The sequence below is a fragment of the Saccostrea echinata genome, unplaced genomic scaffold (genome assembly GCF_033153115.1).
Source record: "Saccostrea echinata isolate AGI-Se365-2 ecotype Australia unplaced genomic scaffold, CSIRO_AGI_Sech_v1 ptg000016l, whole genome shotgun sequence".
In the NCBI taxonomy this organism is placed as follows: Eukaryota; Metazoa; Mollusca; class Bivalvia; order Ostreida; family Ostreidae; genus Saccostrea; species Saccostrea echinata.
In genome coordinates, this window is record NW_026889765.1 from 5,400,121 (window position 1) to 5,414,453 (window position 14,333).

Consider the following 14,333-nt stretch of genomic DNA (forward strand, 5'->3'; position numbering starts at 1 on the left):
ACTCTGTAACACTGCTAGGAATTATAGGAGCTAGGTACACGCAGGGGGGCTAAGCCCATTTGGACCTCCAACCCTTTGTACCCACATTTTAAAACTGCAGATATATTTAGTAGTGATACATCACAATAGATCAAGCAAAAAACTGACTCTGTACAAAAAAATTATGGGCACGAAAATTTTGGGACAAAATGGGCATATCTCCTGTGACTGCAATATTCTAGCCTTCTTCCAACTTATCAGATATTGTTCAAAAACATAACATTGTGTATTCAGTGTAAACAAGAAAACTGAATAGTCGGCAAGAGCCCCGCAGAAGGATAGAAATCCAAGGGTGCAGCTAAAAGATGAGAACTTGACTTAAGAAAAAAATTAGAAGGCCGAAACTAAAAAATACATGAAAGGTCAAAATTTAATAAGATATGAATATAAAACAGCAACTGTATTTATAAAATTTGGACATACCAAACTACTTATTAGAAATTTATACCGCATATGTGGAATTTTTAGCAAGACACAAATTTAGCGATTTATCCCAAAAAATAGGTACAAGTTTTAACGAGAAGTAATTTTAGCGATTTTATAATGTCAAGAAAGATACATGTATCTGTTACAACTGTTACAGGCTAAATTGTTAGCGATATTCAATTTTAGCAATCTCAAAACCCTCGCTAATAATGCCAAAATTGAATCCTTGCTAAAAATTCTACTTATACAGTAGTATCCTTAAATTTATATAAGGGAGAAAAAACCTCATATCACTTGCAAACAGACTTGTTAATTAGTCTTAATGTGACAGATAAAGATAAGGTACTGCATTTTCTGAAGCAGGCAAGATAATTAATCCCAGAAGATTAATTGTACTGCTGTCTCATCCTTTAATTTTAAGTTTACAATTGAACCTTTAATTCTAATTTACAATAAGAACATTTTCAGCAATAATAGAATGAGGCTATTATTACCATACCTATTAGATTAATTATAGTTTCCTTGAATTTACACAAGGCAGCAATAAAATACTGATATTTTTAATGCTATCTTTTTTTTTAAAATTAATTTCCCATAAAAATTGTTATTTCAAAAAAAGGGAGTGCTGCCAAGAATACAATTCCTTTGGAATAAAAGGAAAAATGCTAATACAAGACCGAAAAGTAAAAGAACTAAAAAAAAGAAAATGATGAGCTTACTAGACTTCAGTAAAATCAATGGCCTTCAAATCACTATCAGTTTATGGAAAAACTGTGTCTTATAAACATGTATACCGGGTATATAAATAGTGCTGGATTTTAAAGACTAAAATATGCATATAAATGTTGCAGTAATGTATACTATTTTGTTGCTGTAATGAGTACATGTAATTATGTCACAATAATGACTATTTTGAATGTGTTGCAGTAATGAAATGCACCCTGAAGGAAAAAAAAACTGGAGTTTTTTGTAAGAAGTGAACAAATAATTTTAATTCTGAAATCCTTGCTGACATATATCATAATATAAATTTAATGTACAAGTTTTAGTCAGTCCTTCATCCTTGAATCTTCACTTTGGAAAGAAAATTCCACTGGCCGTGCCTTACACTTTTTTCTCAAAACCTCTGCAAACATGAAAACAAAAAGTCATGGCTGAATCTTTAGTTTGAGGGGAGGGATTTTCAGTCCAAGTCTTGTCACATTTTCTGTTATGTCTTCTCCTATTAGACTCCTGCAACAGAGAACAAACACTATATTGTAAACATAACAAACACTATATTGTAAACATAACAAACACTATATTGTAAACATAATACACACTATATTGTAAACATAATACACACTATATTGTAAACATAATAAACATGATATTGTTAACATAACAAACACGATATTGTAAACATAATAAACACGATATTGTAAACATAATACACACTATATTGTAAACATAATACACACTATATTGTAAACATAATACACACTATATTGTAAACCTAATACACACTATATTGTAAACATAATAAACATGATATTGTAAACATAATGAACACTATATTGTAAACATAATAAACATGATATTGTAAACATAACAAACACGATATTGTAAACATAACAAACATGATATTGTAAACATAATACACACTATATTGTAAACATAATACACACTATATTGTGAACATAATACACACTATATTGTAAACATAATAAACACTATATTGTAAACATACTTTTTTTTCTTTAGGGTCATAATTCTGTGGAATCATAATTTTGGTTTATTACTCTAGCTGGTATTTTTGTATGCTTATTTATAAGGAGAATCAATATTAAACTGAATTTTAATTAGATTGAATCCAACCTCACACAGCAGTTTTTCATTGCTTTATATACTCTTATCACTTAAATACAGTAAAGCTCGGTTATAGCCAAGTCACTGGGACCAATGAAATTACTTTACTATATCCGTAATTCGTTACATGTATATCTGTATAAGGAATTTATAAAATTTATATAGCTGTGGAACCAAGAAAACTTCGCTATATTTGTGAATTCGCATTATCCACGTTCGTACTAAACGAGTTTTACTGTATATATGTAAAGTTCAAGAATCATCTATTAACTTTACCTAGCTCTGTATGACTCTGACTGTGGATCTTTTGAAATCCCTTGTCCAACTTTGAGTTTCTCAACCCCATTCCTGAAGAAAAACCAGAGTTCAAAACAGTTTAACCATATAATCAAACATTAGATATTGTATAATTGTGCACTTATTTTAGAAGAATTCATGATTTTTGTGCAATATAGACAGTCTAATGTGAGCAAATTCAAGAACATTTCCAAAAACTAAACTTCTGCATAATTCTTTAATACAAACATCAACAGCTCTTATTCTTGATTGCAATTACTGGTAATATAATTTAAGGTTCAATGTCTCTCTGATAAGAGAGATAACTCTTAACTGGGATAAATGGCTATCATTCCTTTACACAAATGTCAAATTCAAAGACAATTTTCCTCAAATTTTGCTTCACAAGGTTTACTAAAATTGTGTGCATTGAACATAAATTAGATTTGGGAGAAGGGGGGGGGGGTCATTACCATTAAAGCTGTTATAATGAAATTATACATAAATAAATAAAAAATAAAAACAGAAGTCTGTAATCCAATGCTCACTAGTAATACCCCACTCTCATGTGAATATACACAAGTTTTCAGTTGCAACGGAAATTTGGTACGGACAGATGCATGGGTAAACAGAAGTTGACATTGAATTCGTAATGAAATGAATCCCACCATATGGCATACCTAAACAAAGAGTGTGCTAAAATTTCAAGCATCTGCAATGATTAGTTGCTGAGAGAACTGACGGAAATGTGGTACAGACAGACAACAGGCACACACACAAGGAAAACAGTATCGTCCCCTCTCCTTCAGAGCAGGGGTATAATAGGTACACAGACATACATTTAGAATCCATGCTGCCTATTTTTATCATAGAAGCCACTCCTTTCTCTGAATTCAGAAATTTATCTATTGTAAAAAGTTTTGATTTAACTTAAAATCCCAACATTACCACAATGATTTATCGTACGTAATCCATTTTTCAGTCATAATTTTGAATTTGAACTTCCTCTCCATTTTAGCTTTACTTATCCATAAATTTTCATGGAGTAGAGTGTATTTCTCATTTTTTTTTTTTTTAGTTCTAAAAAAGTAAAAAAAAAAAACAATAACAGCATGGATGGACTTGGTTGGTACATGATCAAATCTACTAATCTTCACAGGATTTGATCATGTGATCAAAAAGGTTCATTTCCCTGTGAATATTTTAACCTTGTTATTTATTTTTTTTAAAGAAAATACTTTATACATTGAATTTCATTTACATATACGTACAAGAAAATAGTTATTCACACCGACTCACCATGCAATCATGATGCCATTGTCTGTACAAAGCTTTGGAGGGGGACAGATTAGTCTGGCAGAATTTTCACCACACACCTGCTGTAGACATTTTCTTATGTACTGGTTGCTAGCCACACCCCCTGATACAACCTGAGCACAAAGAAAATATTACTGTAAATCACTAGATTTTTGTGACACCTTATTTTACCGAGATATGTAATTGATATTAATAAGCGAGACAAAATTTTCACAAATTCTGTATAACCTTAACTAACAAAAATATATGCGAGAATGAAATTTTTGCGAGCAGACAGTTGTGAAAACGCATAATTACACGAAAATAAAGTTAGCGTGAATAAAAAGTTATTTACAGTACTATTACATTTCATTAATTTTGTATCTAGTTTTTTAAATACTATTTTCACATTAAAATAATTCTAAAATTGAAGTTAAATTATTGGAGAATAAGATTTTCACATTAAAATAATTCTAAAATTGAAGTTAAATTATTGGAGAATAAGATTTGAAGAGTAGTGTTTTCTAAAACTGTAACTCAGTTAGCATACTTGATTCTGACCATCCGGCGCGCCCGGGTAAACCGGCGATGACCGGTGACATACTTGATTCTGAGCCGGTATTGCGCATGCATCAAGCCGGGTGAGCCGATTGAGCCGTAAAAATTTGATAGGCTCGAACGGCTTCAACATGGCGTCCTTGGGGATAGTAGTGTTGAAAGTTGTTTGTTTTAAGACATGAAGCTTTTGACCGAGGTACGCTTGTGAAATGAACATATTTGCAAAAAGTGTAGTCCTTTCCTATGCTAGATAATGTTTTACGATAGAAATACAAATATTTCTATTACTTTACATGAGCCTGTTCGCTTGATTCTAAGAGAGTACCGGGGTTTACCCTGCTTGGTTCAGCTCGGACGAATTCTATCACAATCAAGTATGCTAAGTTGGTAGAACATATTTAGAGTTCAGAGTTCAAGGGGGGGGGGGGGGCTGGTCTGTCACATATTTTCTCCCTTCCTGATATATTCAGTACCATGCCATGAACATCCCTAGAAGTGACAGTTGAATGACCTGCCAGGGAAAGTCTGAGTTGGTGTCTTTGGGGGCAGAGACCTTTAAGGAGGAAAGATTGGCAGTTGCCAGATACTGTATACAGGGAAATTTTTGCTTCCATTTTATTTTTGCCCCTTTTGCCCTACTCACAGGTGGGTGAAATTAAAACTGGACAAATTCAAAAAACAAGGTATAATTTCTTACACAGAACTGTGACTGGGCGAATTTAAAACAGGGCAAAATTGTTTGCAAGTGTGAAAGGGCAGAAATAACACGGGGCAAAAATAACCCTCGATCTATACAGTAGCTCAATTAGCAGGGCACCTAACAAATGATTCAGAGGGCCTGGGTTCTGAACCATGACATTTTCTTTCTTCCTGTTACATTTATCAGTCAATCTTCCTTAAAAATAATAAAAACATATTAAAATTTTCAGAGCTGTGTAGTCAAAATGAATCTTACAAGTGTGGGATTACTTGGCAATAAATCTTTCATTTGGCAATAGATGAAAGCTCTTTGAAGTCTGCGACAGATCTGAAAGGCAATACAGTACTGCAAGGAGGCACAAAAATCTGTCACATCACTGATCACTTCATCTTCAGAGATTCCTGTAAAATAAATGCAATCACTAGGTAACTATAAATACAACTGAAGATTATATACCAGCATCTCAACTTTCCTATTCTAATATTCTTGATGTTGCTTAATTCGTTCATTTGTTTTTAACACACTGACATTGTAAATCATGTTTATTTTCACATTTTTTTTTGTGGGACTGATTCTATGGGAGAGTAAATTACCAAGAAGTAACTATTAATTATTACTAATCACAGACAACATGTAAAAATTACAAGATGTGTATGTGAATCACTGATGCCCAAAAAGGCAGCTCATGGCCAAAGTTAAAGCTTTTAGAAAATAAATCAAACTCCAAGGTCAAAGTCAGCAGGTCAGAAATGTTCGTATCCAAAGAAAGGTCTTGTCACAAGGAATACATCTATGAAATATGAAAGTCCTATCACCAAACGGTCAGAAGTCATGGGCAGATAAAAGTTTTTGCTGACAAACAGACGGACAGACCAAAAACTATATGCCCTCGAACCTCTGATTATTGTAGATGGCATAATAACTTGAAAGTAAGAGAAATGCTACTGTCTCTTTAAAATAAGTGACAAGAAATATACTTGTAAATGATAATTTAAATATGGATTTTATGCAAGTTATAATTTTTTAATACATAAATTTCCATGATCACAATTAATGTACACATTAAGTCTTTAATCAAAAAGGACTGACACTTGACGACTGGATTTGTGGTACAAACCTTCCTCTTTTCGTTGCAATTCAATCACATGCTCTCCTTGACTGCGTAGCCCAGAAAAGGAGAAATTACAGCTTGGCTGCTTAAGTACGGCAACAGAAAAGGGAATCTTATGGGGGTCACCTCCCTTTGTCAAGAGTTCTATTGCAGCACCCCCATTCAGGTTCTCACACTGAGGCAGGGACTTTAAATTCAGTTTCCTAGCAACCTGAAGGACATTGTAAACAAGAATGGTTTGAGTTACACATCTTATAATGGGAGAAACAAAAAATTCTCCCAACTCAGATATCTGTCTTTTATTAATACAATCATAATTATACAAATTTAACAAGAGGTACATGTACATACTGTTCTTGGAATTTAAAACTTTAATATAGAAATTAATTTAGACAAGGTCTAAATTGAATTTTTGTTTGTTATTAAAACATTGTGCTCCAAATCTATGAATTTTGTCCCTGCATGTTTTTTTCCCCTCTGTAAAAACAAAGTACCGGTAATCAATATGATACATGACTTGCAAATTTTTCATCAAAATTGTCTTGATGACCCCTGGTATGATAATGTTCACTTCATTGTTAAGGGTTACATGTAACAGCACAGGTCTAAATTTATATTCCTTCACTTCCAGCTTGTGACATCTCAAAACAAGTAAAAAATGCTCTCTTTGACAGGAAAAAAGTCCGATACTTACCTAATTCGAATAAAAAAATGACAAGTCAAAAAAGAAATACAGTCAAACCTCATTATCTCGAACTCAATATGACCGAGATAAAACTTCGAGATATCTGAGGGTTCAAGTTATCGAGGGTTAAATACTTAAGAAATACATGGTAAGGACTTCTCAATCACTTCGACATATCCATGGTATTCGAGATATCCGTGTTCGAGATACCAAAGTTCAACTGTACATGTAGATCAAGTTAGTCTAACCAGTTACACAGATGAATATTTGATTCATCTTCTCCATACTAGTACCTTTTCTAGACAGTCGCCAGGTGAGGTGTCAAGGCCATTCCCAATCATCAGGAAGCGATTGACATCTTGTGCCACAGTAAGGATGCAATGTCCGCCACTTATCAACAATACAAGGAAAGGAAACTCGATACTGTAATGTCAATGTCAAAACTTTATTACAATTAAAGAAACAAAAGTAAGCAAGCTCACATATACCCCACACTTCCATATTGCTTGACATATGCTACACATAATGAATGGAAATGCTATAAGCATTATATACAACAAATGACCCCCCCCCTCCTTTTTACAGATATTTGTCACATTAGAATCAGATCTGTGTGTAATAACTCAAGGTATACTGAATATTAAAGTATTTCGGAATTCCAATTGGGAATACATCCTCTTTCATCATTTAAAATCATGAAGCATGTGCTAAATAAATACGTTTCACACAAATTACACAAAATGGTATTTTGACCCAATCTTCTAAATTCAAAGGGACATAATTCCCAGAAAAACAAGATGTGTTTGTGAAACACTATGCCCCCGTATGGCAGCTTATGTCGAAGGTTAAAGTTTCTCAAATGCAAGTCAAAATCCAGGCCAAAAGATAAAAAATGTTGATACCCAAAGAAAGATTTTGTCTCGAGGAAAACACCTGTGGAATTTGAAAGACCTAGATACAACTGTTCAAAAGTTATGGTGAAGGTTAAAGTTTTTTAAATAAAAGTCAAACGTCAAGGTCAAGGTCAAAGTGGTTGGTATCCAAAGGAAGATCTCGTCACAAGGATTACATATGTGAAGTATGAAAGCCCTAGCACCAACCATTCAAAAGTTATGGCCAAGGTTAATGTTTTTCAAAAGTAGGTCAAACACCTAGGTCAAGGTCAAAGGGTCAAAGTGGTTGGTATCCAAAAGAAGGTCTTGTCACAAGGATTACATATGTGAAGTATGAAAGCCCTAGCATCAACCATTCAAAAGTTATGGCCAAGGTTAAAGTTTTTCAAAAGTAGGTCAAACTCCTAGGTCAAGGTCAAAGTGGTTGAAATCCAGAGGAAGGTCTTGTCACAAGGAATACACATGTGAAGTATGAAACCCTAAGCACCAACTGTTCAAAAGTTATGGCCAAGGTTAAAGTTTTTCAAAAGTAGGTCAAAGTCCAAGGTCAAGGTCAAAAGGTCAAAGTGGTTGGTATCCAAAAGAAGGCCTTGTCACAAAGAATACACATGTGTAGTTTGAAACCCCAAGCTCCAACTGTTCAGAAGTTATGGCCAAGGTTAAAGTCTCATGAAATTTTGCAAAAGTGGGTCAAACTCCAAGGTCAAGGTCAAAAGGTCAAATATGATGGTACCCAAAGAAAGGTCTTGTCACAAGGAATACACATGTGAAATATGAAAGTCATAGCTCCAACCAATCAAAAGTTATGGGCAAGGTTAAAGTTGACAACAGACAGACAGACAAACAGACAAACAAACAGACAAACAGACAAACAGACAGACAGGACAAAAACAATATACCCCCGGGATCTTTCGATCCGGGGGCATAAAAAGCACATCTACACAGTATGCCTTTATCAACTAAATAGTTTTATGAAGTTTAATATAGGGGTTAAAGAGGAGTTGCGCTGAAAAACTGTTGCATTAGTTTAATAATTTTGGCCAAACTTCTTAGTTTATTAGGGGAATAACAAGCAGAAAAAATTGGATCAGAATTTCCCGTAAATATGCACCTCTACACACTAGTCGGTATGTTCTTATTAACTTAAGCATTTCCTGATACTCTGTGGAGCAGTTTCAGAAGAGTTGTGATGACAAGAACAGGGCTGAAGGAAGACAAACTTCTAAGTTTAAAAAGGGCACAACATCCAGAAAAGAAATTGAACCAAAATTTTCTGCAAATATGCACATATACATATTATGTCCTTATTAATTAACTACATAGTTTCAAGAAATTCTGTTGAGCGGTTTCAGAGGAGTTTTGATAACAAAAACAGGACTGATTGACAAGTCAAAAACATTACACACTCCACAACTCCTTGTGTGGGGTATAATAAGTTTTCCTTTTAGGAGGAATACTGTAGATGTATTACATTTGGCTGTGTATTCTTTTTATCGCCTTGAGCTTTGGCGGAAAGCAACTTCCACTAATTCAATTACAACGCCAAATGTCTTGCACATATACACATAAAGAGAAATGCCCTAAATCAAATCTATGCTAACTTGTTCAAAAATCAATTTCCGCCAAATATTGTGCACGCTAAATATAATACATTTACAGTAGCACATTGTCATTTTTTTTCAGTTGGGATATGTGTCACAAACGCAGAATTTATAGTCGATTTTGTAAAAGTTATTCTGTTCAAGGAAACTGCTTGAGTAGCTACAAATACGAAGATTAAAGTGTTCACTTGGTAAGCTACAAATCAGGTGTTTGATCCCAGCTGCAAAGTTTTTGATATCAAAGCTTTATTACTTTAATCAAATAATTTCCATCAGTATACTTTGTTATAAGTGCAAATGTTATGCCTTTTAAATGTCAGTCAGTATTTCTTCATGTACTTTCATTTATCCTTTTTACATTCAAACAAAAAGTCTACAGTCGCACACCTTTAACCAGAAGTCTCTGACGAGACTGTAGCTCTACTGGTGTTTCACTTAACAAAAGTAGAGAAAGGTATCACTTGGACTAGAAACTAAGGCAACAGCAATAAATAAAATAATGATCTTTCGTAAAGTCTCTTTCTGATCAAGTGCAATTGGACAAGTAACATTTGAAAGAATTTCACAGAGATTTCTATCTTTAGTAACCACTGCAACACTTCAACAAAATCAAAAACCGATAAAAAGAATTATGTATCTTAATGTAGTCTACTTGTGTAGTAAGTTATATTGAAATTGGACTGAAACTGTAGGAGAAGTAGGGATTTGAAAGAATTTCACAGAAATTTCTATTTTTAGTAACCATGGTAATACTATTTCATCAAAATGAAAAACTGATAAAAAGAACTATGCATCTTAGTGTAGTCTATGTGTGTACCAAGTTATATTAAAATTGGACTAAAACTGTAGGAGGAGTAGCATTTTAAAAGAATTTCACAGAAATCTGTTCATCCAAATCAAAACTGATATATAGAATTATGTACCTTAGAGCAGTCTACTTTCCACTTGTGTACCAAGTAATAATGAAATTGGACCAAAACTGTAGCATTTTGAAAAATTGTTTACACTTACAGACAGATAGACATAGGACGCACACCTTACTATCGCATAAGCTCTTCTGGTCTCTGACCAGTAGAGCTAAAAATTAAACATTTTACAATGTGAACAACAACTTATGAATGCATTTTAAGAAGCATTGAAGTTCTATTCTCATTTAAGAATAAAATGTTCTTCTGAAGTCCTTGTGCAATCATCAGACTTACTTTTCCAACATTCTAGCAGTCAAAGCGTGAGCCTGCATATGGTGTATGGGGATCATGGGTAACCTTTCAGAAGAAAAGGACAAGAAATAATCATACATGGTAATAATACAGCATGAAACTCTGTAAATGGAATGTGAAACAAACAAAGAAAATTTCAATGCATCTAATGCAATCAAATCAAAAGAAATATCATTACCAGTATATTGGTTCTTTCTATAAAATGAAATTTTAATGTCTCGTTCTTCATAATGTTTTTTTATTGCGAATGCGGAGAATTAATCTCCATGTCAATTTCTTCTAAACACCATGAACACAACACTTGTAATAAATCTGATCAATTTTCCTTCCTTATCTAATTTTTAAAATTACAATCTTCATTTGAAAGTTTCCTAAAAAAAATCAGAGATACCTGTGTATTTAAGTCACAAATAGTATACACGCTTTACCACATTTGGTTAAAAAAAAATAAAGCATACAAGATGCCAATTTTCTCTAATGGAAGCAAGTTTTCCTAGATTTGTTTTTCATTTGATTTTCTACCCTACCCACTCTGTGCCACCAGCTCCTTGGCATAACCCACTCCAACCCCCAAACAGATGGACAAGCCTGGTTCTACAGTGACAGCTATCGCATCTAATTCCTGAAAAATAGAAATCACAATGAAATGAGGCATTTGGACCTAGTTCACGGCATATTGTTGATCTTTATGTTATTAATTAATACACAAATATGGATATCTTAAATACCATGCACTGAAGTGAGATGGATTCCCAACCACTTTTTTCTTTATGTATTTTTTGACCTTAATATTTCAAAATCTTTTTTATCTTAAAGTATTTTCCTGGTCCCAAGTTTGAAAAACAAGATTTGATTGTATATGTTTAATATGTACATGCAAAATGAAATAAACTGTTTACTAGAGTAAACATCTCCATTTGCATGATTTCTGGAATGAGATTCAAAATGATTTTGGAACTCAATGGGACCGAGAAAAACTTCGAAATATCTGAGGGTTTGAGATATTGAGGGTAAAATACTTAAAGAAAAAGGTACTTGGGACTTCTATATCACTTCGACATATCCATGGTATTTGAGATATCCATGTTCGAGATACTGAAGTTTAACTGTATAGGAAAATTTTATCTCATATGAAAATTTTCAACTCTGATATGAAACAATGCATAAAACTGCATTGGTAAAATAAAAATAAAATAATAACCTGCAATGATTTTCCTGATCTTTTTAAGGCTGTATTCACCACATTTTCTATTTGCTCTCTATGTAAGGACTGGGCTGTACGGGGATTAATTCCCCCAGATCTGTAATAGCAGTGCATAATAATTACTAAGGCCTAAAAAAAAATTATGTCTGTTTCCTGTAACATTCCCAAAAAATCAAGGGTCAGTAGGTAGGGATTTTTTTTTTTTTTTTTTTTTTTTTTTTTTTTTTTTTGCTTATGAATAATGGAGTTAAACATCCCCACACTGAATTATCCAGGTGTTATATATACAGTGGACACCCAACATGGCTGCCTAGCGGCAGAAAACGAACTTGAAAAAGTTGTGGGGGAAATTGTTGTTACAATAATGATTACTCTTTATATTTAAGGTAAATGTTGACTAAGTTGACATATTTAATATCTCAAATAAAGATACAATTAATTTTTTTGAATAAATGGAATCAGCTGAATGATCAAACCAGAGAGCAAATGCAGATTTGGCAGAAAAAAAAATCCACCCGTGGGTAATTTGAATGGGTCGGTCGGGTTACAGGAAACAAACATAATTTTTTTTAGGCCTAATGACTTTCTCTGTTTAATTGTTTTAACATTGAATTTTAATGATAGAGAATCTACCCTGTGTCATCACAAAAAATGCAAAAATGATACCTTTGACACAAGCAATAATTCTAAGTCAGAACTAATTGGGTGTAGTCTATCTACTTATCTTATTGAAATTGAATGAAAACTGGGGAGGAGTAGTGTTTTGAAAGAATTTCTGAAAAATTTCTATTTTTAGTAACCATGACACCTTTTGTCGAAATTAAAAACCGATGCATAGAATTATTCACCTTGATGTAATACACATATGTACCAAATCTTATCTAAATTGAAGCAGAAATGTAGGAGGAGGAGTGTTTTAAATGAATTTCACAGAAATTATTTTAGTTAACATGGCAACACTGTTCATCAAATCAAAAACCTATGCACTTAACTATGTATCTTAGTGTAGTCTACTAGTGTGCCAAATTATATTGAAATCGTACCAAAACTGTAGCAGGAGTAGAATTTTAAAGAAATTTCACAGAAATTTCTATTTTTTGTAACAGAGACAAAATCCAAAAGAGTTGTATTTCAAACATTCTGAGGCCAAAGGGTGTATGGAATACAATCCAGGGTAAATTCCTTTATGTACATCGCTGCCATCTGAACCCAGAATTCTACACATCCCTTTTTCAAATATCAAGCCTGTCCAGCACAAATCTGCCTGTTAGTGATACACATATCCCTCTTATGTGCTTTCAAACCCCAAGATATTCTTAAAAGGTGGTCTACGGATTAACCAATCTGATAAAAGACATTCGTTTTATCATGCTTATTTAGGGTTGGATACCGGTCCTCGGTACCAATACCGTACCTAAAAGTTACTTCAAAAATACCGGTAAAATACCGTTTCATTTAATACCGGTACTAATAACGGTACTTCTTAATCTTTAAAACATTTTAATACATTCAATTTGATTTTAAAAAAAAAAACGATAATCGAATTCTCCGCTCATTGAAAAGGTAGGCTAATTACATGTAATGAAATGGATTCTTAGAACGATACTTACTTTCGACTGCCGATATTTGAGGTAAACCAATACGTATATTTAAAAAAAAAAATCAAAATACATTCACTGGTACATGTAATAAATGTAAATTAAAAATGCAAAATGTCACAAAAATGTTACCTATCCATTATCTAATGTTTTGTCATTTAGTGCGACCAAACAAAAGGGGTCCTGGCAACCGGGTGAAGCAGTCAGCCAATTTGTGTAAATTAATTTGTTTGGGATTCAGTTGATTTGTTTTGTTGATCATTATTAAAAGGTTGAAATGAAATGTTTGTAATTTGAATATTAGGAATATCTATTGTTATCTCTTAAAAGCATAGAACAAAGTTTATAAGCTCATTTTAGTTTATATCATTGAAAGGTTAGTGAATGGTGAAGGCACATTTGTTATAAAATGAACCCTCATTCTCATTCATCATTGCATAGTACCGTATCATTAAAAATACCGTATCGTTTCAAAAATACCGGTATGGTATCGTACCGTTTCATCCTTAACGGTATCCAACCCTATGCTTATTTGACGATTTGTCTATTTAGATGTTAAAGGCGTTGGGATAAAACAGAAGGATGCATAATAATTTAGAGAATGTATAATCGAATCAGCTTACTTTATGTGTATGTTAGATTGAGAATATAAAGACTCTCCAAGAATTTGACCGTCCGTATCAACAACTGCTGCACCTGTGTCATCACAACTTGTTTCGATACCAAGGACTACTTTCGGTTTAACCCATTGGTGATTTGGCCGACTAAAAGATGAAGTTATCCCTCGTCTCACATTTTGTAACAGCGTGCGATTTATCGAGTAAGATAATTTCCTAAAAATAACCATTATTTTGGCAATTTCACCTTAATTTGATTCT

General features: G+C 33.2%; 1 protein-coding gene across 1 annotated transcript; it reads right to left on the reverse strand.

Moving 5' to 3' along the window:
* Positions 1 to 1,474: 1,474 nt before the first annotated feature.
* Positions 1,475 to 14,310, reverse strand: LOC133188850 (tRNA N6-adenosine threonylcarbamoyltransferase, mitochondrial-like). Its single transcript, XM_061324332.1, has 10 exons — positions 14,079 to 14,310; positions 11,855 to 11,954; positions 11,181 to 11,275; positions 10,636 to 10,698; positions 7,233 to 7,362; positions 6,261 to 6,465; positions 5,399 to 5,544; positions 3,889 to 4,019; positions 2,590 to 2,661; positions 1,475 to 1,698 (listed from the first exon to the last, which is right to left on the reverse strand). The coding sequence occupies exons 1-10, from the start codon at positions 14,300 to 14,302 to the stop codon at positions 1,614 to 1,616; spliced, it is 1,251 nt and encodes a 416-aa protein (XP_061180316.1). The 5' UTR covers positions 14,303 to 14,310; the 3' UTR covers positions 1,475 to 1,613.
* Between the last annotated feature and the right edge of the window lie 23 nt (positions 14,311 to 14,333).